This window comes from Gallus gallus, chromosome 13 (genome assembly GCF_016699485.2).
Source record: "Gallus gallus isolate bGalGal1 chromosome 13, bGalGal1.mat.broiler.GRCg7b, whole genome shotgun sequence".
Taxonomy (NCBI): Eukaryota; Metazoa; Chordata; class Aves; order Galliformes; family Phasianidae; genus Gallus; species Gallus gallus.
In genome coordinates this window covers 4,658,776-4,684,531 of record NC_052544.1, presented here as the reverse complement: position 1 = coordinate 4,684,531, position 25,756 = coordinate 4,658,776, and the positions used below count along the sequence as shown (strand labels likewise).

At 39.1% G+C, this 25,756-nt stretch overlaps 1 protein-coding gene across 21 annotated transcripts in view; it reads left to right on the top strand.

Moving 5' to 3' along the window:
* The window catches only part of TENM2 (teneurin transmembrane protein 2), a 608,636-nt gene that overhangs the window by 383,881 nt on the left and 198,999 nt on the right, over positions 1-25,756 (top strand). For 17 of the 21 annotated variants that reach the window (XM_046900248.1, XM_040646802.2, XM_040646801.2 and 14 more), the window contains 1 exon segment: positions 15,973-16,182. The exons of the other annotated variants lie outside the window; for them this stretch is intronic. In XM_046900248.1, coding sequence (XP_046756204.1) covers positions 15,973-16,182 — 210 coding nt within the window. 21 annotated transcript variants of the gene reach the window in all.

Genomic DNA, 25,756 nt, shown 5'->3' with positions numbered 1-25,756 from the left:
TTTTCTGTACTGCAATAAATATTAACAGGCCCTCCTAAATTCCGCATTACTTACATAAGTGTTTGTTTTACGTAAAAATGTCGGTTCATACACTTACTGTAATTACATATTCTGGTATTGGTTTCTTGCTGCCTGGGTTGACATTTGCTGATGAATTATTTTTAAATGACAGTTGTTACTTCATGGGTTTTGTCTTGTATTTTCTCCTCTGATTAATCCTTCAATTTGATGTTACTGCAGAACGCTACAGCCTCTCTTTGTTCCTTGCTTTCCTCTAACACATCCCATACTGTTTGTTCTGTAGGTTGCATTCCATTGCAGGATGGAGTGACTAAGATAAATGTGCCAGGTGCACGTTGCCATTTCTCTTGGTAACAGTTGTGGAAAATGAAGGCAGCTGAGCTGAGCTCTGTCCCTGCACACTGCCAGAGGTGGCACTTGGCCGGACTTGCTCAGAAGGTTCCTTTTGGTGTCTGCACAGGGAAGGCTGGGGGTTTTTCCTCTTCAAAACCTAACAAAATGCACACAAAAAAATTATACAAGTATCATTAGGAAATCACAGTGGCAATGATTTGTCACTGTTAACCACAGGGAGGATATGTTACTGGTGAGGGAGCCTTTCCTTGTCTTGCAAATGTGTCTGCAGTTTATGTAGGAGCATTTAAGCAGTTCTTCGAGAAGAAGCCAGGGACGAGTTTGCGCTGCTGCTCTAAACTAATTCATAAAGTGAAGCTGCTACTGCTTAATGTACTTTTGTGCCTGTAAGGAAGATGTATATGTATAATGCAAAACAGCAGCAGTTAACTGTCTTTTCTGACACACATCCTTTCAAACTGCAATTCAGTGTCCTATTACTATTGTTTTTCCCAGCACACGATCACATACAACACACCGTCATTTGTAATGGAAAAACCTCCAGTGACAGGAAGATCTCCTAGTTGTCCCTACTTCTGTCATTCTTCTTTGCAGAAATTGTTTTAAACAGGTTTTTCTTCCGTGTGTGTTCAGACCTTGAGCCTTCAGGTAATCTCAATTAGTCCCCAGGGCTGCAGAGAGGCATGAAAGTGCAATTCCCTTAACAGCAGCTCAGATTACAGGTTCAGGTTAAAATTAAGGTACAGGCTTTAAACAGTTTGTTACTGGGGAAAAGAGAAAGGGGTAGGAAGAGGTAGAAGTCCCAGATTTCTGGTTTAAGGTAAGGAGAGTGAAATCTGTGGCAGACTTTTGGGGCAGATTGTCATTTGTAAGTGGTAGATGATGTGCCAGGCTCTGCACACTGATCCGTTGTCTGCTCTGACCAAATATACTGTGTGTTCCCTGAAATCCCGTTGGCGCTGCAGGTCCATCTTTGTAGGGCCCAGAGGGCATTCTGAGAAAATTTGGGGCACAGAGGACCTGGAGGTGGGGCTGCAAAAAAAAAAAAAAAAAAAAGGAATAGTCTGATAAGTGTTCTGCCTTAGGCTGTTTGCATATTCACTTAGCTGTCAAATAATTTCACTCATCATCTAGTGCTTTTTCTGTGGCAGAAACATTTTACATTTCCCTTTACATTCATAATTAGAAAATGTGTACCAAGAAATTGATGTGACTATTAGGAAAAAAATATTAGTGATGAAAACACAGTCTTTGCTGTGAGCAAAGAGAAGCAGTTTGCAAGAAGTTGTAGTTTATTTGTCCTGATTGATTTAATTTTGGATGGAGCCCCTTTCCAGTGCATGAACAGACCCAGCTCTAACCCTGCATTCTTGCCAGGAGCGTGCTGCAAGCCGAGAGCTTCTGCGGGGCTGAGGGGGCTGTAGGACTGCAGGGCTTTGACTTACTGTGTATGCTTTGGCCAGCAGCGAAGTTCCAAATGCAGTAGGCCCATAGCTTTCTGAGGATTAAAATGGCACTTTTTTTTTTTTCTCAAATCAACGATGCTTTAGCTGTGGTTTCACCCTGGTAGGCAGCTCAACTCTGCCACAACAGCTCTCTCACTCCTCCTCAAAGGACAAGGAGAAAATGCGATGGAAAAGGGCTCAAGGATTGAGAGAAGGACAGGGAGATCATTCACCATCACAGGCAAAACAGACTCGGCACAGAGAGATTAATGTAATTTACTGCCTACTGCCGACAGATTAGGGCAGTGAGAAGCTAAAAGCAGACCACAGACACCCTGCCCCCCCCCTCCTACTTCCCCCCCATGAGTGCATGGTCAGTCCGTAGCACTTCTTCTCTGCCAGAGCTGCTCTGCTCTGCTGTGCCACAGTGAGCACCTCAGGCTCTGCTCACCGGGGGCACCCTGCAGCCCTCTGCTCCCACACCCCTGCCATGTAAGTGCAAACAGCAAGGTGGGAAGAGTGAACAGGAATTGTCTTAATACATAAGTGCAGAAATAGATGTTATGGAAATGTGGTCCTTCAGGCATTAGCATGGGAGGCTGCTTTTTTCTTTTTGATGACTAGGGAAAAATCACACATTGTCTTCTGTCATTAGTAGAGCCTATTCTAGCAATGCAGAGTTGTTATACTACTTGTACAGTAATTTTTGTTGTGGGTTGCCAGCTATTGTTGAAGCACATAGATCATATGTGCATGAATCAGGCTGACTGGTTTTGCCTTGTGGGAAAGACCTTTTGTTACTTTTATCTTGCAGATCTTTTTTTCCCTTAGCAGTATCAGTGCAAAGTAAAGCATACGCCTTTCTGCTCATGAGTAATGGGAAATTTCTTGCAAATATAATTCAAAGGATAACTCTTAGGGTTAAAACACCTTATGTCCTCGTGTGTGTGTGTGCGTGTGTGTACACGTTTATATAATACCCACATCTATGGCCTACGTCTGCTTCTCACATACTGCATGGATTTTTTTCCTGTTCCCTGCAGCAGTATAAGGGGAGACCCTGAAATTGGGGATCACTTTAGCAGCATTTCCTGCAGCAACCCATGGGGGAGGATGAGCAGTAAGGGTTCCTTTGCTTTTTGAGAGTCATGCTTGTCAGCTTGTTTTTTTTTTGTTTTCTTGTACTTTTTTTTTTAAAGCATTTAACGTTTCTAGGTTTAAACTAGTGTGCACTCCATTGTAAAGGTGGTGAAACACAACATACTTGAGTTTGATCATCCGTTTTGTTGGCCAAAATTGTTGCTGTAAGGATGGCTTTTTAAGTGCCCTACAGGATAGGACTAGTGATTGTACACAGCTAAAATTATATGTTCTGCATTTTTCAGTCAGTGGTAGACTATTATAGATGCATTATGGATATTACCGTATACATTGTGGATTAGGAAGATATTGGGTCTCATATTCAAGTACTTACAAATGAGTGAGGACGTTCCGATCAGGACATGTTACGGTATGTTAACTGCAGGCAAATCTGGGATTTTTGTCACACATCCTTTTGATAACCCAAGCTCTTTTTATGCTCTAGTGATAGCTGTAAATTGTTGACCAAAGAAGCAAATGAATTTTTTTCTGTTCTCCAAAAGGTGTTTGTTTTCTAGTACATCATATAAGTACATCGTATGTGGTATTGAGCTTTTTTTGCTAAGAGAGGCCCCCGACCCCCTCACGTCATTCAGCATTAGAGAGGGAACAGGAATGGATATACACTTATTAATAAGAACATTAACAACTGAAGGCGTACTCCCCTTACCTCCTTTTCTTTGGAGTGGAAGGTGTCCTCTGGTTTACTTAGGAGGTTATTACTTTTGGGGTCTCTGGAATTGTCAGGACTTGTAGTTTCTTTTGTTGCTGTTGTATGCCATCAGATTTAGACTATTTGGAACAAATAAATAACAAGATATAACTGAATAATTTGGTGGCGTCAGACCGTATTGATTTAGCACATAAATGCATGCTTCAGGTATTCAGTTGCTGCTGTAAGTAATAAGACTGCGATTTTATGCTCTGCTGTTGTGAATGAGTATGTGGTTATTTTGCATTCCACAGCGAAACTAGAAACTGGAAGGACTGTGCACAGCGTCTGGACGCGGAGCACTTAACATTACGCTGTTGGCTGGGAGAACCGATCTCCTTTGTACTTTTTTTGGTGACACGTTAACTACAGATATAGAAGTTTATCTCCTTTGAATAATTGTCCTGAGTGATGAAGTTCAGACAAGGATTTTTGGTGTGGGGGCCAGACTTCAAACCAGGGTGAAAGAGAAATCATCCCATTCTCCTTAAGTACCTTTTAATGTTTTCTGTCTCCTGTGATAGACTGCGTTTTTGACAGTGAAAGTACGTACAGTTATATTCAGTTCATCTGCCCTGATCGCTTTGTCCCTAATCCTTCAGCTGAGTTTAGTTGTGACTTTTAACTTCAGCATGGCATTTGGGAAAAATGGAAGAAGTAGTATAAATGTAAATGTGAGAAGCTACAGCTCATTCTGTTTTTGAAACTGTTGGTGTGAAAAGATCTCAACAGTGTTTTATTTAAACAAGGTCTGCTTCAACCTTGATTGACTTGCAGTAAATTGCCTGGTACGAGAGTCAAAAGGAAGTGGATAGAAAAATGGCAATCAGCACCAAATGTTTCACATATTGATTGACAAGCACCAGAGATGTGCTGGAGTAAGATAAATTGGCTAACAGAGCCCATCTTGACAGCTCCTGAGATGGGAAAATTGTTCCTGTTAATTTGCTGCTGGGACCTTGTCATTTATGGGGATATATATTTGAGTGCCTTCTAATGGTGTAAACAAACTTTGGATTCCAAAGTAGCGTATTTCAGCTTCGGTTGCTTTAATTCTTTTTTGTCCCTGTATTTCTGAGCTGTAGTTATAAAGTGCCTTAAGATCAAAAAGATGAGAGGAACTGTCATTATTTTAAAGATCCAGTTCGTGCTGCAGTACGGAATGGCACATCCAGGCAATTCTGTAGCCTGCTTGATTTTGCTGGGTTTTTACTTTATAGAAAAGTCTGGAATAGAGCCGTGCAATTGTTTTTAAGGGAAGAATATTTATCCCAATTTTTATTAATTCTTTCTGGCAAATTTAATTGTAGCTGTAATTAAAATATTTCTTACCTTTTTAACGTATCTAATTTTGTGCTTGCAAATGCCTTTTAATAAGGTTATAGGTTTTCTTAGTACTGCGAAGTGAAGCTCCCTTTTCCATGGAGTAGTCTTTCATCTCTATGATTTCCTTTCATTAAAAGGAAGTTTTATCTTTTTAATTTCCTGTGCTGTTCTCCCAGTGTGCCAGTAATTATGGTGATGCACACCAGTGCTAAAATCGTCAATGGTCTGATAGCTGTTGTGTTGGAATCCGCCTCTCTGAAAGCTTTTATTTTGGCTAAAATCTTTTCAGATGAAGTGGAATTTGAAATAAACCTTCCCATTTCAGCCATCATTTCTTCAGGTTTTCTTTGTTTGTTTGTTTGCAAGCAAAGTATGCAGATTGCAGTGTTCATTTAAAGTGTGTCCTACGAACAGTAAATATTTTCCTTTCCTTCATAGTTTTTATTCTGTTTCTTCATTTGGGTCTACTTTCCGAACTGAACAAGAAATGGACTCTAAGGAGAGAACTACTCCAAACCTTAATTAACACTAAGGGTGAACAGAATTCTACCTGCACTTAAATTGCTCATTTGCAAGTGGTCTGGTAGTTTTGTCCATAATCCTGTATTTGGATGCTTTATGTATTCTATGTCTTCTTCAGGGAATAGCCTGCTTCACCAGAAGACATCAGAGAGGTTTTAAAGGGGCTAAATAGGCCTGGCTCCATATTAGTGATGGTGTTTCATTTCCCCTTTGATTTTTAACTGCAGTTTAGCTCTAAGCTGTATTTCCAGATCTGAGCTCAATGGACCGTTGTGAATCGACAGCAGCCCCAGAGTTCAAGTCAGTAACAGACTTCTGCTGGGGAAGCTTCTCTCTATGCAAAAGCTTTTTAGGACTCTGGGGTGAAATCCTGGCTGTGCTAAAGGCAAAAATACAATTTATATCGACTTAAATGGAGCTGAGATTTTACTGTGGTTTGTTATTAAGTTGTGAAATCTTCACTTTTGAAGCAGGATTTCTTACAGGCCTGATAGCTTCCTCTCAGGGCGCACAAATGTTCAGTCAAAGATATCATAATATTTGCAGAATCCAGTAAACGTTTAAGGAAAGATGATGTTAATTTGGTTGCTAATGCACTAAGACACAGGGAAGACAGGTGCTCAGGCATTTTTGTATTTGGGTAAATCCCTCCAGTGGCTTAGCTGCAAAGTCATGCCTTTGGTGCCCTTGTACACCCAACACTTCTACTGCTGTGCTATGCAAGAAGTACAGAATGAGATCTTAGGAGATAAGAAATGAGATGAAAGAAAACTGTAAACATCAAGGTGATGTCATGTAACTGTGTTTGTCAGCATCAGTAGCAGTGGGTACTTACAGTGATACTTACCTTAGTGCATCTTAGTGTTTCCCAGCACTGAAGTGCAGACATTTCCAGGGTGTATCAGAGCAGATGTTCGGCACTAACTCAGGAGTGCATTGCACGCAAATGTTGGAAGAGGAACACCATGTTCACACTGTAGGTGTAACTAAAAAGCAGACTTCAATAACCAAAAGCAGAAATAGCCAGAAGATAGCGCTGGCACTGCGATAAGCAGATTTTGAATGTATTGTTTAGCTTATTTAAGCATTTCCACAGTTAGGATCCTGTGAAGCTTTGTGTTCATTTTACGTTTGTCAGAAATCTGAGCTGCTTTTTCAGCAAGTTGCGAGGAGTTATCACAAATTCTTTGATTGTTACCCCAAACCCACCAGTTAATTCTGGCTATGCCTAACTTTCATGGACTTTGAATAATTACGTCTGAATTTTCTCATATTTGTTGAAGATAGTATGATTTTTTCCCACCTGGCAGTGCTGCCAAGCACTCGAATCACTAATTGTTGAAAGGTTTCTGGAATTGAATGTCTCTAATAGAAATAATGCCCATGATAGTTGGGAGGATATGTAGTGGAGGTGGCATACGTGGTTTTTCAGCAGCGTTTGGAATTTGGATTAAACAAGGTAAAGGTGAATAGGGGCTGTTTGGATACTTGAAACCATTTCTTATTGCATAGCTCGAACTGTCACTGGAATAACATTCACATCATCTATTTGTAGATTCATGTAAGGTAGTAGATATCATATGGCTCCTGGTAATTATGTATCTAAGAACTAATTATGATGCTTTTGCTGCTGCAATTCCCTCTCACGAATGCATTGCTGTGTACGAGCTGATAAAATTGGTATCTTTTTCTTCCCAGTTTACATACTATGAAGTTACCAAAGGAGAAAATTCAGTCATGTGTGATGGTGGCTGTAAATTTTTGGAAAGCTTCTTCCAAATACATCCCTAATTTTAGAGTATTATTTTTGTGCCACAGTTGCAAGAACTGCTGACGAGTTGTGATAATTTACTGTCAGTTGTAGTTCTTATACTTAGTTCAGTAGAGCCCTCAGTAGGGAAGTAAAGTTGATGCAAGTTCATGTGATTTGTGTTCAGCTGGATTTGTCTGTTTATTCTCCCTCAGATTTTCCTGGCTGAATCAGAGCTATGGTGAGAGTTGAGAACACACTTTGACTTTAGGAGTGATGGGGAAAAAATCATTGAAACAAATTACTGTTTTCCAGCTAGGAAAGCATCATTGAACATACGCCAAGTAATCAGCTTGCTAGTGTAATATGTTCAAGAAGTAAAAGAGTTTTCTAATCTTATTCACTGATGCTTTTCCCAAGACAGCAACAGCTTTTATAAAATGAGGGTTATATCTTTTCATTACAAAATCTAATCTGCCCAAAAGACACTGAACAGCTGCAAAACCCTGACGTCTTCTAGTTGTAAATTGTTTTTATTATTTATCTTTGTTTAACTAAAAAGGGAAGGGGTATCAGATGATTCAACAAGACAAGAATTAAGTGATGTTAGCTTTGGACAGCAGCAAATTATTCCTTTACATGCCGAATTGATTTACATTATTTTTGAGTCATGACTGTCTACTTAATTTTAATATCCAAATTCTGTAATGCTGATATCTTTTTTAGATGGATTGCCTGGGAAAATTAATTTAGCTTTGATTTTAATGCTAAAAGCCACAAGAGAAGTGATTGATTTCTGAGTTAGTCTTACTTTTCTGCATCGATTTTAGTAATGACAGTACCTTGCACTGATGCAGGGGTTTTCATATTCAAGAACTGTAGAAGCACCGTACTTTAGGAAATACCACGCGGAGGTGGAATGTCGTAAGGAACTGAACAACGGCTGCACAGGTTTGCAGAATGCTTAAAAAAAAAAAAAAGAAGAAAAGGAGCCCAGCACTTCATGATTCTGCTTCGTTTGTCCCTCTTCTTAAAATATATTCTCCTGTGTGCAGAAAATGGATCTACTAGATAAGATGTGGAAGATACAATATATTCCCATTGAATATGCTCAATCAAATATCAATCAAAAAAATTGTATTTTTTTACAGTTGCAAAAATCATTGGCCATTTTTTTCTTTTTTCTATCACACATGATTCCTCATAAACAATTTCTTGTCCTTTGTCAAAGCATAACTAGAAGTGTAACAATGCTGTGCCACAGAGATTTAATGCTTTTATTTTGGGAAGAATCCAGGTTTATTTCCAGGTTTTGTTTGGAGGCTTTCTTCACTTCTTTCCCCCCCCCCATTATGGTAATCACTTGCATTACGTTTGGCTGCAGTACCACCTGTGGAGGTCTGGCAGCTGTAACTGCTAGCAGTCACCCGCAGCACTACAGGCTGTGTGCTGGGGGTACCATGGGGCCTTGGGAACATTGATGCTCAGCTCACGCTGTTCTGGGGATCTGCAATGCAGTCCTTTCAACTTCAATGCTCCTTCACATGAAAAGCCCACCAAATGAAATAGGTAATGTTTCAGGGCTTCAGGGGTCTGAGTGAAATCCTGAAGGATAATGGCTGCAGGTAGTCCCAAGGAGCAGAGTGTCTCCGGCCCACAGCATGCTCAGTGCATGAGGACATCGCTGCAAACGAAGCCATCTCACTTCCCAGATGTTTCCACCTCCGCTTACTGGGCAGAGCAGGATCTGTGCTGGTGGAAGTGGTACAGCTGAGCTCTGCACTGTATGTAGCCCTGCAGCTCTGCTCTGAGAGAGTGAGACTGAGAGATATACACAGTGCACTTCGTGATAGAAATTGGTTTCTGGGGACAGTTCTTGCCTATACTGTAGCTACTTAATTTTCTATTTTTTCCCGTTATCTTCACTCTGTTGACATTCTTGCTCTGATTTTACACTTTTTGCTTGACGGAAGTTTTGTAAAAACTAGTTAAGGCACGTAGGGTATTGTTAGTGAGAAGTGGGAAAGATACAAAAACATAGTGCTGGTTTGTCTTCATTAGTTCACTGCTATATAAGTCAAAGATGATAACCTACTGTATCTAGACCCCTTTGGCCTTCTCTCCTATTTCTTGCAAAGGCACTTTTTGCCTTTCTTCCCTGTGTGGTATGACGGTTTTTATTTCATTCTTAGTTGCCCTGACTGTCCCTTTTGGAGAAATGCCTGTAAGCATCAGGGAGCAGGTCTGTGCAAGAATCTCAGCCCCCTGCACTAGGAAGTCCTTATTTTCTCCTTTGACTCTTGTGAAATAGACTCCGTGAAATCACTTCTCTTAAAGGCTTGACTGGTTTTGTTTGCTACTTTCAGAGAGAGAGGAGCTTCAGAAGCACTGGGAGTGCCTTTCTTCAGTGATACTTATCATCCAGGTTCCTGATTTATATCTTCTTGTGTGATTTTTTGAAGCTTGTTTGCCTTACAGTTAAAGTGCAGCAGGAGATTACACAAACTGAAATATCTTGATGCCAATGAAAATGAGCACAGATTGTCAGAACTCTTTCCCTGTTTTTCATGTATACTTCATTTGGGGTTCATTTTATTTTTTGTCTTGTCAACTTGAATTGCAGCCCGGCAGATAACGAGTTAACGGAGCTGCCTTTAGAGCTCTTTGCAGAGGAGTTACCTGCTGGGCGGTGCTGTGCCTGCCCCTCAGCCTGCTGAGCTCTGAGGGCAGACAGCTCTCTCCCATGACAACAGCTTTGCCTGCTGGGCCTCCATGCTGACCTCCAGTGCACTGAAGTTCAAATTCTGTTTTCGCTACAGAAATAATAGATGCTGGTACTATGCAGAGAATGGATGACTTTTCCTGATGCCAGTTACCTGTAATAATTTCATCAAATACGAAATGTAAATATTTCTTACGCCAGCTATAATGATGTGTACTTGATTTAGTAAGTGTGACTGTGAGTGAGAGTGCCCAGCCCATTGGCAGGACTTGCTTTGCAAATGTTTGAAGGGTGTTTTTTTTTCTTTGGGGAAAAAAAAAAAAAGGCAATTATTCTGGGAGGAATAGGGAGAGTGCTGAATGTGCCATATCTCAGGAAGGTTTCACCTTCATCAGCTGCCTGCTTAATTTATAGTGCTTTGCTCTGCAAAAGCATGCTTCTTGTGCTATCTAGTTGTTTCCTGACACATTTAGCAATGTTTCTCACTCTTTAAGGTTAACTTAACACTGCTGACAATGTAGGTGCTTCAATTAGGCTGAGCTGGAAATTCAGTCAGAAGTGCATTGTGCTCTGTAGATAGAGTGAGTTGTACTCATGGAAGCAGACCCTGCCTTGTGTTTTGCATTGGGCTCCCATTTGGATTTTTGTGTTTCCTGAAGTAAGGAGGAAAAAAAAAAAAGAGCGGGATAAAATCTGTCCCAATTTTTGTAATGTACATCCTAACCTTAGAAGTGAGGGGATAAGCTAGAAAATTCCACCGCAAATACTGTAAGCCTTGAGATCTATGTTGGAGACTCAGAATTTTCAGGTGGTAACTTTTTGTATTGAAAAGAATAACTTAGGTGTGTGGGATAGCAGCATACAGGTTCTGATCTTTACCCTGACACAATTTAAGGCAAAATGGCTTTTTTAACACTCTGAATTGAATTCTGGGAGAGTCTGACTCGCAGAATAATGCCCAGTTTTGGAAATTATGTATTCTTGCGTAAGTGTGTGTAGGTAAACATATACACAAATATTACATAACACCTTTCAGGAAGAATAATTTTATAGGTATTTATAGGTAGTAATACCATCCTATATTACAATTAAGTGAAGAGGTTGGGTAGCAGCTCCTCGGGATGTGTTTTTGTAATGGATATTTACACAGTGCCTGCTCACATGTCAGAATTCTTACATTTCACTCATTTCCATCCTGTGTTCCCTGCTTCCTCTCACACACCACAGTGGAATATTAGGGCTGGAGTTTTACACACATGTGGATTTTGACTCCACAGATCTTTTGAGTGGGAGTTCAGGGAGAGAAAAGAAGGGAGAGTATGGAAAGTACATCTCAAAAACTTGAGAAACTGATAAGCAGCCTGCTTCTTTTCTTTGTTTGTGGCTTAGATATATGTATCATGTATGGTAATAAAGAGTGATTTGCAAACAGTATTTTTTCCTTGTTGGTGGGTTTTGGTTTCTTACACTAACAGCAATGGCAGTATTCCTTTCCCATCCGTGTCCTTGTGATTAAGATGAGCAGAACTCGTATTAGCTGTCTTACAAGTGTCTGGACTCGGGGGTCTTCTCTGCAGCACTGTTGCTGTGTTACATGGCAGCCACACACGGCAGCTTTGCAGTACTGAGCTCGTCACCCGTTCTGACCCTGTCACTTCCTCAGTCATGGACTCCCTGGATAGAGATTGCTGTACTTTTGGGTCTCATAGCTAATGGTGCTGTCACGAACATCACTTAAACAGCCTCTTTATATGTAAGTAAAAGGAAATGTCATTCCCTCTAAAACATGAAGTGATTTATTTGAGCCTGGAAACTTTTTTCGGGAAGAACACGAGCAGGATTTGGAAGTCAGTGATAGATTACCTCAGCCATTTCCTCCGCTTCACGTGTCCAAACAAGTCACGATGGAAAAGCCCCAGAACCATAATCTCATTTCTCCTTTTTCAGGCATACTGGAAAATGCTACTAAGGATTATCTGAATTTTGAGACATCCATTTGAGACATTGAGACAGCAGACAGGAGCCCTAAGAGTTCTCTCTTGTGCTCCTGTTTTACAGTCAGGTTGAACTACCACTCAAGTTGAGTGTTTCATCTGTAGAACTGGTATCATTAGAATGATGTTTACTGTATCTTTTGTCCAGTTCTTTTGATGTTCTTAGGAATGTTTTAGTTGCTGCATCAACTTCGAATGTAAATGTAAAGCTTGACTTGCTTGCATGTGCTGTGGTCAGCAGGAATTATTTTTTGAGGCAGATAGGCAGTCCAAGCTAAGTTCCTGGTTTCAATGGCATTCTCCCCCATATATTCTTGAAAATCTATGCAGGATGCAGTTAGAACGATTGTGTTAGCTGTGAACTAAATGCTGTGTGATGGGATTTCAGGTATCTGAGGAGCTTACGTCATTCCTGATGGATATCAATATATCCAGTGCCTCTGGACTTCACCAATGCCATTTGAATGCTGATGCCAATTACACATATTTCTGTTCCCAGCTTGATAAAACTCTTGGCCTTATTCTTCTAATAAGATCTCTTGCATGCAGTTCTCTCCCTCCTGAAGCTCATCCTCAAACAAGAAAATAGTGACCTTGTTCCAGTCACTCCTTATCGCTCTGCCATGTTGCTCCAAAGAACTCTATAATTTTCACACTCCAGAAACTTTTCCAGGCATTATTAATGTCTTATCCATCAGGAAGGGCTCATTCTTCTCTAAGTTTGAAATGTGGTGTTTATTTGTGCCTTATTCAAACTCTGTGTATCTGTGAAGCTGTCCTTAATGAGAAGTCTTTCTTAAAAGGAAATCTTCATGCTAGTATCTGATCTGCATACTCAGCTTTTGTGGGTGCATTGCTGGGGATGGTTGTAAGCCTGTGGCATCATTACCAGCTACAAGCAGGGCCTGATTTTTGATCATTGACTACAAGGCAGGTTTTAAGCCTTAGGGACTTGAGGTGGAGCTGTAATTGTGGAATGGTTTCATAGAAGTTCCTGAGCTGATGGAGCGAGATGTGACATAGTTAAAAAGAAAAAATGGAAATACCTCTTCGTTGCCTACTATATCTTCTTATGTGGGGGAGAAAAGAAAGAAAATAAAAGTGATGATAAAGAGAGTGAAAGAGGGAAAATGAAAAACAAAGGCCCCTGCAGAATGAGATGTCATATAGCATGGAGGTACAAAGCTACCAAAAATCAGAAGCCCTCCTGAAGGAGAGCTATCAAGCTTTTCTTTCACTGAGAAATAGCGTGAATGACAGGAGAAAGCAATGAGGAAAAGAATATAAGGAAAAAAAGTCATGGTGGGGGGGAGGGTGTTTGCTTGCATTGCTTAAAAATACTGTTTTATCTTTCTGTGTCATTCGTGAGTTTATGCAGTATGACCATGCAGTACGACCGTGCATATGAACAGATAGGTGAAGAACTGCTTTTTTTTCCTATTTCAAGTTGTAACACAACAGCTTCTAGACTTTGTTTTCCCTTTTGTAGCATTTATATCTGTTTTACATTTTTTTGGTGATACGACACAATTGCATTACTGTTGTCAGTAGAACTAAGTATCCATTACATAGGATTTCTGTCAATGCGTAACAAGATAAAAGTCTTATTTATAGAAGCTTTATAATATTAGTATTTGAAGAGTAGATATAAATTGTACCAGTTTCGGTTTTACATTATGGATGTAAATTCTGAAAGTGGTGAAACAGAAGACTGAGGTTACCATCTGTATCACAGCGTGTTTTATAGTACAGTAGGGTAATGTGAGGCTTGTTGTGAAATGAGGGGAATTTGAATTATTTTGAGAAACAGAAGGTTTCAAAATACGATTGTGAAGGTATGTGCAGACACAGAGCAGTTATGACTGGAAGGTCAGGTTTACAGAACCGGTAGAGCTCAGTCTGTTCGGTAATACGTTGAACTGATTTGACAAAGGAATTAGTATTTAACAGGGTGGATCAAAACCATTATTTATATCTTAAGAATATATAGTAACTAATAAATTGTATTTATTGTGCTGTTTATAGCCTAACTGCAAACATTCACTTCTCTTCGGTTATTTTATGACCAATCCTTCAGCTGCGGTCCTGCAGAGTTACCCCTTAGATTCATTTCCCAAGGAAACAAAAACAAGTTCTGCACGTGGCTTTCTGTTCCTCCTCAGTATTTTTTCAGTTCATTTCTTGTGAACTTGTACAAAAGGGTGGGTGTTCTAAGATGTTTCTACGTGTTTCAGGGAGTAGGAGAGAAAGAGCCATAGAGGGAGAAGCAGTGCTGCAGGAGCCCAACTGCCATAGCAGGAAAGGCTGTGGTGGGAGTTCAGTGTCTAACAGAGACCAGAAATCAACTTGACGGTGCCCCAACCGTGAGGAAAGCTTTAATCACATTTGGCGGTTGATTGGAAAATGTAACCATGGTACAGTTTGGCAGTATGATGCATGGCTCACAGGCATCTGTGTTTTTCAATTAGCAGGTGCTTATGGACAAATCTTCCTTAGGAGGCTGCTTCAGCCAAAATAAAAAAAAAATGCAACAGTGTAAGAACTTCATACCCGTTGATTGATCTGAGCTACAAACAGGAATGGCCTGGTTGGAAATATTACCTTGTCTTCAGGGATTAGGGCTGCATTATTTCATGAAGATAGCAATGCGGTCAGCTGTGCTTGGCCAGAACACTGTCTTTGGTTGTCTTTCATCTGTCTCCATGTATTTTGCAAACACGTACCAAAGTTTCTTTAAAGTATTTCCTGAGGTTTGCACAGAGGGCAAAATCTTATTTCATCTCATCACCTCTCACGTGCAGCATTTTCAGAACAGAGTTAATGCATTTCCATATGATACGGTAAATGAAGATTCTGAATATATGGAGTTTCATCTTTTAACTTCATAAACGTGAAGCAACACCAGAATATGTGAGAATTAAATACACAGTGTGTGCACTGTGTCATGTTCCTATCTAAGATGTGTCAAACCTCAGTCTTGCTTCTTGTTTCATACACATTGCAAAGAAGTGATTTATAACTGCTTTTTCTCTACTGCTTCCTTGATTGTTTAGTACATGCGTGGTAGAATTTCGTAAGAATGGCACAATCACGAATAATAACAGTAATTATTCATGTCATCGATATTAGAATTATTTCTTGGTAAATGCAAGTCTGCAAGGGAAATACTCGGTACATATTGAATGTATTGCATAAAAGAAGGTAGATGGGCGTTGTTATCGAGTAGCTTAAACAGATTTCTGTCCTGTGATAACTTGGCCATTTAGTCTTATCATCACTTTATCCAGTGTTAAAACTACAGTATAAACTAAGCATAGCAGTCATTTGCCTTAATCCAGCTGGTTTTGTTAATTCAAATTTTTTGAGGGTAAGAAAGTAGTTGGTGCTGCTTCCTGGTGTCAGACAGTGAGAGCTTTTAAAGTACCTGTGGTTAATTTCCAATGATTGCTCTTTTTTTTTTTTTTAATCCTAATGGGATAAACCTTAATGTAATTCATGTGAAGAGTGGGGTTCTTGCTTCCAGAAATGGAGTAACTAAGGAGAAAGGTAGTATGCATTTGCTCTGCCACTGTTTCTTTAAAAATGGTGGAAGTCAGAATGCACTGTTTCAAATAGTTTTGCTGCATGTTAACATTTGTAGCTCACATGCACCAGATCTCTCTTTGCCTCACAGACTTTGGCAGGATCACAGAGGTCATATTTTCCTGTGTATAAATAATTCATGAGTGATTTCTCCAATGCTCTGGATAAACTTGCAAAGATCAGAATACTTGTTTCTCTCATTCCTTTCATCCCTACAAACAGTAATATTCTAATGGGCATTGCACAAAAAAAAAAATAAGCTGCCTTCATTTGTGTGCGTTTGATGGAATGGATTGATATCAATTTATGAGAGGAAAGTTCACAGAAGCAAAGAGTAAATAAGAATGTTTTCTTTTTTCATTACGCTCATTGCTGATCTTTGATCCCTGTGTCCTCTTTCCCAGGTCGTCCCATTCCACCTACATCCTCGTCTAGCCTTCTCCCATCTGCTCAGCTGCCCAGTTCTCATAATCCTCCACCAGTTAGCTGCCAGATGCCATTGCTAGACAGCAATACGTCCCATCAAATCATGGACACCAATCCTGACGAGGAGTTCTCTCCTAATTCATACCTACTAAGAGCATGTTCAGGGCCACAGCAGGCATCCAGCAGTGGTAAGAGAAATTGCAAACGTATGGAGTTTGTTTGTGATGTGTCTGTTCTGCTTTTATACGTTATTGTGCAAATGTGTTCTTTCATCACCCAAAAATTAAAAGCGTATATGGAGATGAGGCAAACAGAAAATCTTAGTTTTATTTCATGGACACTTTTTTGAAAACATGCTATGTGTTTTTCTATCATTTTATTATAGATACCTTTTTAATTTGTTATAAGCCGTGTAAAATTAATATTGAAAGTTTGTCATCTGAGAAATTTATTTTTCCAAGTTCATTTCTTGTAAAAGAGAGATACACACGGCGGTCCTTTATTCTGCACAGGCTATGCCAGCACCTAACGTAGTGATGAGTTTCTGATCTGGAAGTGTGTTCCTTCTGCTATTGTCCGTGTGTTCTTGTTTCAGAATCTGATTCTATACTTTCTGTGTTACAGTCAACTAAAATACTGATATTTTCAGCAAAATAATACTTGTCAGTCAGTCTCTTGGCTTAGAATATTTGCAGTTTTGCTATCAGCAAAAATTGGATTGGTTAAAATCCTGAGCTATCTGAGCTCAGAGCTGTCCTGCCTTGGCACGAGTTTGGCCTACAGACATCCTGAAGTGACTTCCAACTTGCACTGTCCTTAAACTCTGTAATCTATTTGCTAACTTGTTTTTAAATGTTGTCTACAGTAACTGTTATTATATACATGAAAAGGAATAATAATTCAGATATTGAGCACGTTTCCTTCCTTGGTCTTGAGGTCTGAGGGTGTAAGATGTGAAAACAGTTTTTTTGCTTATTCTTATTTTAGAGAGATTTGGGATGATCTCAAGAGGAACAAGTCCCAAAATCTCCAATTACAAAATATTGGAAACTCATCAATAACTATAGGAATTACGGAGAAGTATAGAAAAGTGTGGGTATGTAGGTAGAATATATTCTGTATTTAAGTCAGTATAGGTAACTATAAAAGCTTAGTACTGTCCTAGAAACCATCAAGAGTCCTTCGAAGGATTCTTCCTTTTGTGAGTAATAGTGATCTATTTGATGAAGTAGTTTGTATTTTGCTCTCTGCAAAATATGCCATTATCATAGTTATTTGTTGTTACTAATGTTGTAAGTTGTTCTAAAGACACAAAGTGGGGACTGTGAAGAAGTATCAGAATGGCTTTGTGAAACCAAGTAGTAGAGCAGTAAAATGACAGAAGAAATTCAGAGCAGAGCCAAGTGATATTTGTGGAGAATGCAGTGCTTGTTCACCAGTTGGTGATGGGCCACCCTGAGTAAGGAGTGAGTTGAGAGCTCAAGAATGGATGAATTTGACTGATGAACAAGGGGGAGGGAAAAAAAAAAAACCTGCAAACAGAGAACATTGTTTGGCTAAAGGATGTTGTGTATCAGTTTACAAAGGCTTAAAAGGCAATGGTAAGACAGATTGACAGAGATACAGTGAGGGTTGCTTGGTAGAAGAAAATCACAGTTAGGTAATAGAGACTGGAGACCTGGAGAATCCCTGAATACTGAGTACTTGGTATTGATAGCTGCAGCAGGAGACCAAGCATGGATTTTCTTCTTGTCAAATGAAGCAGCTGTGGTAAAATAACTTCTGAAAAGTTGATGGAATAACTGTTTTTGTTTCATTTTAAATTCTAATCATTGTTTCTTTAAAAAACTCGTAAAGAAAAAATTAAAGCTTTTGCACGCGTTACTGTGGCTGACACAAGGAACCTTTTCAGCATGCTCAGATATGCTTTGATTGGTTTATGAATAGCTGAGTTGTTCATTCTCTGCTTTAATATTTTCCCCAAAATAGTCTATTTTCTTCTTTAATGAAGACTCATAGTACATTGTGGCTTGCTTTTAGTTTTTAGGGCATAGAAAAAAAGCATAATTGATTAATATTTAGAGTATTTTATAGCACATACTCCTCAGATTTAGTACATCCTCTAGAAACCTATCAATATTTGTCAGGTAGGTACTTTGTTTCCTTTAAAGAGTTTACAAGAAAATACTACAGACAGTGACATGCAATTCAGGTTGGAAAAGCTTACCTTTTTTGTCTCATTCTTTCCAGTAAGATTTTCAGACTAGCTTTCACATGATACAGAAATGTAGACCATGGTTTTATTATTTTTGTGTGTATATATATATATACTGTTGTTAATTTATATTAGGGGCTATGTAAATTTAGCAACATCCTCTAGATGTTTGGAAGAGAGTAGATAAATATTTTGTTTAAATTTGGGTTTGGGTTAAAAATAAATATTCGAAGACGTACATTTACAGTTCAGATTGCAGGAAATCTTTGAGCAGTAATAAAGGTCAGTTATTGCCTTCTGGGTTCTTCTTTTTAAACAATTCTATCTTAGTCTTCAAAATGCATACTGAAAAGGAAATATTTGCAGAAGACTTCTACTGATGTCATTGTATAGGTGTCCTGTTGGGCTGATTGTGCACTTATGGTTGCTTCAGTCTCTGCAATTACAGGCTAACAACTCAATAAGTTTGAGTCATCTTTAATATGAGGTGATAGTCATCCATATGTATTGTCCTATGCCCTTTGCAATAGCCATTCTACATAGATTTGGAACAAAAACCCACAAAACTATTCAAATGTTCAATCAAGTGAGCAATCTATTGTTGGTATTATGAAGGTATTTAATCTACAATAAATCTTTGTTAGAACTCATCAGAGCTTCTAGTTTGAGAGAAATGTGATTATAGCACTTTTAAAATGACATTACATCATTGGGGTGATTGGTTTATCATTTGGAGAAACGACATCAATCATAACTAGCATAACCACACAGTAAATGAATTCAACCTTTCTACTGCTGAACAATGACACAATAATTGCTCAAAATCAAACTTAAAATGAAATCACAAAATGCACTTTCTTTAAATATGATGTTAACCTAATGGAATATGTTATTAAAAATCATGTTTGAGGAAATTCTGTGTAATTAAAAATATGTGAAAATGTATTCCTTTTTTCTTCTCATTAGAACCCGATTTTAGTTGCAGAATCATTTTCTATGCAACAGATATTATGCTGTTTTTAATTGAACTCCCATCACTTACATTTCTCTGCTTGTATTTCTTAATATAATATGCAGAACAATTATATTTGATGAAGGACAAGAGGTTTTTGAAAGCTGGTGCACCTGCTGATCATATTTTGAAAAATACAAATATTATGGGAGGTAATGAGACCATTTATATATGGAAATTTAGATTTTTTTGGTTTTCCTTTTAGAAGTTCAATTCCCGACACACCATTTTCTAGGATGGTTTCTTAAAGCTTACAGTAAGAATAGGTTTTTCGTTCCCTGTATTCATTCTACGTATTTTCTTTCTAGCAACATAAGGTGACTCATCTTGTTGGAATGCCATTGTAATGGCTTCAAGTACAATACAACAGAGCAGACTGTTTTCGATCGTACAGAGAAAAAAAAAGATAAGGGTTTTTGTTGCCAACAGATTTGCTTTAGGTTTTTTTGTAGTGTTATTAAACCACATTTTAGAATCCCAACAGAAAAAAAATATAAATTTGTTTGTTTTTAATAAAGGAATAAAATACCGAGCTTTTATCTCCTCACACCATAGTTATTGATTTACGGATCTGTAATTAGATACATTCATCATCTCCAACCATTGTAACAGTGGCAAAATAGATCCAGAAAGGGTTTTGGAATATTTTGAATTTGGGAAAGAGATGCCTCTCTAAAACCTGAGAGCGTCCATTAGGCACTGTCATGATTCCCAGGAAGTTATTGAGGTTCCACTGGGAGGGCAGTCAAGCATAGTTTTTTTCGGTGTTCACATGTCTTTTTGGCTCAAGGACAACACTATAAGCATTTGGCTCGGTTTGACTGTATTTGCCTGCAGAGTCCTTTGGATGCTACTTAGAAGACAGGGTTTGCCTTGAGTTTTTCAGAAGCAGCTGTAGTCATCGAGGAGCGGGGAATGGGGAAATAAGTTGGCTGCAGTGACTCTTGTTCTGTGTTGTCTGTGAGTTAGAATTGAACTGAAATACAATCAGTCCCTTATGTTTATGACCACAGTACTTTATTATGTAAAATACTAATATTTATTACATTCAGTACAAATGTCTAGAAGGATCTGCATTCAACCTGACAATAACTTTTTATAGGATTTCATAATTATTGTATAAGTTAATTCATACAAACCATCTCAATGCAGTATGCTAAAAAAAAAATATCTTTTTTTTTTTTTTCTGAAGGAAGTCAGAAGTTTCATTAATGCACTGTAGCTGGTGGTCTTAATTGAGATCTGGCGCTGGGAATGCTTGGAAGTATATGTTTCCTAGCTCTCTACCGTCCATCAAATAAGCATGTTTCCAGTTTTTCTTATAAAACAAAAAATCATACAGAACAAGTCATCTCTGAAGAATAATGGAATCCTATAGAAAAATAATCCTCCTGATGGTTGCATATCACTCCTTACTGAACAGAGAAAGCGGTTTCTGTATCTGCTCATTTATGGGATAGAAAATAAAGTAGCAGCAACAGAAATCTAGAATCCTTAGCTGAGTGTTTTCCTCACAAAAGACGGACTTGGGCTTGCTCTGAGAGACTAAATGAAAGGGTTTGGAGATCTCAGTAGGCAGCTCCTTCATCTTTTTCCCAGAAAGACATGGGTTTTAACTGTAGATAAGAAGCGTAGATGTGCGTAGCTATCCCAGCATGAGATCCAGTTGCTGGGTTGCTGCAACAACTATTCCACAATTAAGTGGGCTCAGCGTAGAGACCATTCAAAATTCTGACAGGAGTCTCACAAAAGGGAAGCACAAAGTCTGGCACCTGGTGAGGAATAGCCAACCCCTTGCAGCAGGCCAGCAGAGGGGCAGCTGTGCTGAAGTGCACCTGGGTGCACCAGGCTGATTGTAAGCCAGCAGTGTGCCCACAGCAGCCTGGGCTATGCTAGGCAAGCACCAGAGGTGGGTTGGGTTGTGGAAGAGATGCTTCTCTGCCCAGCTTGGCTGTGATGCAGCTGGAACGCTAGGTGTGCTGCAGACCCCCTGGCACTAGAGAAGGGGTCTTAGCGCAGTGGGCCTAGAGCTGGGCACCAAGGTGAACGTGGGCTTGGAGCATCTGATGCACCAGGAGAGGCTGAGGGACTGGGACTGCGTAGCCTGCGGAAGAGAAGGCTGTGAGGAAGCTCACTGATGGGCAGCGGTACCCAGCAGGGAAGGGTGGGAGCCAGGCTCTTTGCAGCAGTGTCCACTGCTAGGGCACAAGGAAATGGGTACGAGCAGAAATACAGAAAATCCCGGTTAGAAATAAGAAATTGTTGGTGGGGTTTTTTTTGCTTACTTGTTTGTTTATTTCACCATAAAGGTAAACGAGCACTGCCCCAAATGGTTTGTTTTGTCCTGGTTTTGTTCATTTAGGTCTCTTGCATGGCTTCTGAGGTAGCATGGGGGGAACAGAAATTGAGAAGAAAGGTTTCAGCTGCCTTCAGCGTCACTTTCTGTTCTAACGGCTGTATGTGTTTGTGAAGAGTCCAGCTGGTGGCTTGTCCTCCTGAAGCTGCTTTCACAATGCATCATTTCAGTCTCTGCTAAGCTATATGTGGGTTAGCAACAGTTGAAGTTGTGTAAGGTTCCATGGAGGCCGTTAGGACTGGGCTTTTTTATGGTTACTTCTTTATACAGATGATAATCTCTACCTCCAAAAGGTAACCTGGAATTACTTCTGTGTGTACAATTATTGGGGGAACAGTGCTTCCTGTTCAGTATATTCATGTGGAAATACCATAAGCATTTTTTTCTGATGACATTTTTACAGTGAGTTACCAAAAAAAAAAAAATGCTGCAGATTTATCATTTTAATTTCTGTTTACAAATAAGAAGAAATTATGTATATTTGGTTCATCATCATTATTATGATCTCTGTGCTATAGACTGTCTTTCCCACTCAGTACCCATGGCTGTTGTATGCTGTCCCTGAGGTAGAAGAAAGCAAAACTAATGTCAAGAATTCTGTCTGTAGTGTTTCACTGGGTGACAAAGACCAATAAAGATTTTCTTATTACAGTAGGTGAGAATGGACAGAAGCTAAAACCTGTTGTGTTCTCAGTGCTTACACTGAAGAATGGATCCTAGCTTTCTGGTTTTAAGCAGTAGTCTCTTTCTGTATGTGTTGTTTTGAACCAAGGTTCTCATTAGCCATGAGGTCCTTACATATACGTGCGTGTGTGGATGTATGTATATACACATATACACATACACACGTTGTTGTTTTCAGTTGGTTTTAATACTTCAATTCTGAATCTTTAATGTTCGCTCATTTTAGTTCTGTTTCATTCCTTTGGCACCATGTCCAAATCTGCAGCCATGGACTGGAATTAGAGGTGGAGGAGTAGCACGATCAGTGCTTTCACATTGAAACTGGAGGGTGTACTTTCTCTTAAGTATCAGCTCCATGTTGCTGCAACTATTACTGATATTATTGCTGTTGCTAATCTGTGTAGCATATGTTGACGATGCCAGCAGATGTCTGAACTTCAGCCAGCACTTAATTCAGACTTGATTCTAGTTATTAGATTTCACAGAAACGTTGTATTTATAAATTTATGAATTCATAATAGACAAGCAAATCTCGAACAGAAGGTTGTAAGGTAATAAAAATTAAAAAAAGATAATGTACTACAAAAGCAGTAGAATTGATAATTGTTTCTAATTCTATTGTTCCTACATTCTTAGGCCCCAACATGGTAGTGAGAGCTGAAGAGATTGTTCTTTGCTGATTTCACTTCATTTCAGTGTAATGCTGGTCACTGTGTAAAACTGGCAGCCTCTCTCTTGTAATAGCAGCAGCACAGAAAAGCAGTGGCAGCAGTAACTTCCAGGTTTGGTTTCACTGATAGCTCCCTTAATGGCTGGGGAATGATTCAGGTACTACAGCCAGTCAGGCCTTGGTTTTGTTCATTACTAAACCTTATGTCGTCCTGTAGCAACTAGTCTGAGGTCATCAATAAATGCCACACATCCGAAATTTAAACAGTGAATATTCTTGTTCCATGCCATTGTGCCTAGGCCTGGTGCCTTGCTTCAGAGCTGAAAGGCCCCTCTGTTACAATTACACATCTCCCTTTTCCCCATGGTAAGTCCAACAGCTGCTTGTGTTCAGGTGAGGTATTTTTTCCTTCGTGTGTACGAAAAACCCAAACCTTGTAATGGTTCTTGTTAGTACTCTCTGCCTTTAGCTGTGTTGCATTGGAAATTATCTGGCTTTATAATAACATTGTCTTTTGATACAGTTTTAGTTTCCTGAAACTGTACTTCCTTTGTCATAGGTAGTAACATAGTTCTAACTAATTTCATGGTGGTTTCTGCAGCTGTTTAAATGGAAAGGCAACATTTAGAAAGCATTTCACGTTTTTAACTGTCACCTGTGCAGTTGGGTGGCTGATTGAAAGTGATCAGTCAAGCAGGTGTAAGCCATGTGCACATCAGACTATAGAATCCAAAGCTTAACACTTAGGCTGTGATTTCTTTGAGAACTATCTGCAATATTTGTACACAGGATGTTCTGTAATTTTTTGGTTGTTTTTTTGTGTGAGTTATTTTTGTTTTGTTTCTTATTAGTACTCATGGAAAGTTGGATCGATCCATCTTTTCTCCTTATGAATCCAAGTGTATGCTGTTAGGAGCATCTTAAAGGCAGTCAGTTTTCATCTGAGTCGGTATTCCGTTCATGGATTTCCTCATTTTGATGAGGCAGAGCTATATGCTTTGGCTCTATGTGCTTTATTTAAATTGTTTTTTTTTTCTAGCAATAAATAATTATTCCTGATTATGGACTTACTTGAATATATCTACAGTTATACAATACCCATTTTCTTATGCTTATAAGACAAATCCATAAATATATATCATTTCTTGGCCAGTTATTAGCATCTCTAGAAACTGAATTCATCTTAATATAAAGCATGACTGAATCAATAGAAACTAGGTGGTTTTTTTTCCTGTAGAAGATGTTCAGTCTTATGTTAAACAGAGAACTCAGCACATCCATGGAGAAAAACTACTCAGTACTTATTATTCTATTACCTTTTTTTTTCCGTTCACACATCTGTCTTTGACTCACAGTTCTCACAAACATGTCTTTTGTATCCCTTCTGCATAAAAGGAAAGAAGTCTGAACTCTATCATTGGCTCTGTTTACCTGCAGCAGCCATACTGCCCTCTTGTTGTATCTGCACTAAAAGAGTTTGTAGATAGAGCTTTGAAACTCTCTACTGAAAATGCAGCTCTCCCCAGCACAGTGTGCTCTCCTGTTATTAATCCAATTCCTTCAATAGACTAAGCAATATTATGGAAAGGACTCCTTTACTTGCATAAATGTATCTTATTTTATTGACCAAAATTTTGTCTTTCTCACAGTCTCAACTTCAGCAGCAAACTTGTGCTGCCTCTGTTGCAGTATAAATGTGAGGAGGATGTAGTTCCTTCATTAAACAGCTGCTCTATTTTGATTCAGATTTACAAATGTTCCCTTTTAGAGGGACCAATGTGGAGGTGCACGCCATGAGGTTTATTTTGGGAGGCCAGGTAAATGTTCTTAGAGTTTGATGTGGTGGGATGCCTTCAAAGGGGTGAGCATTGCATTCCGGCTTGGTTCTTGTCTGTGGGGATGCCCTTAGCTTGCATCATGCTTATGTACAGCTGGCTTTACACAACCCTCAAGGTTCAGAAACAGAAAGAGTTTGGTCAGTGTAGGTCTTGATGTGGCCAGTTCCTTTTTATTGTGTACTGAAGGTACAGATGAAAGGTTATTTTTCTCAAATGTATTGATCAACCAAAGAACGTTGTCATCTTTTACAAATCTATGTCATTTATTTTTCTGCCAGATTCTTGCACTAAAAGCTGAGGAGTTGATGTAAGATTTGGCTACTGGCCTGAGTAAATGCTAGCTTTTTCAGATATCTTCATATCATGGCATGGGGGGAATCCTGTTCCAATTTGCCAGCTCCCCAAATGTTTCTACTGTTCAATCTGTGGCATTCACACATGACTGAAATTGTATTTCTGTATACCATTTGTTTGGATTTGGGGTTTTCTTCCAGTCTGTAGCAATGCTTGCATTCACTCCCTGTTCCCTGGGTTGTTTTTATTGAAGTGACCTTTTCAAGCTATGTAGGGTGCTGTTTGTCATTCAGATCTCCTTTGGTCCCTACCTCACCCCTCCAAGATGTTGCCTTGCATGTCACTCCTTCACTGTTGCTCCTTTCTGTTTAATGCATTTGTGCTGGATATCACAGGGCTGTAACAGTGTGATTTTCAGTAATTGAGCTTTTCTCTCCTTTTACTGAGGTCAGGTCTAACAATTTGTGAGATAAATAAATAGGTACTCACACACAAACAGAAACACAATGATATATTTCTGTTACAGAGACGTATCTTACATACCTGGAATCTTAAAAAAAAAAAAAAAAAAGGGAAAGAGATGTTGTAAGCTAATATGGAATTAGTGTTGTTTGAAGAGGAATCCTTGTCCTTGATGGTCTGTCTGATTTCAGAGCAATAACTAGAACACTCTACTGTAGTTGTAGCACTCTA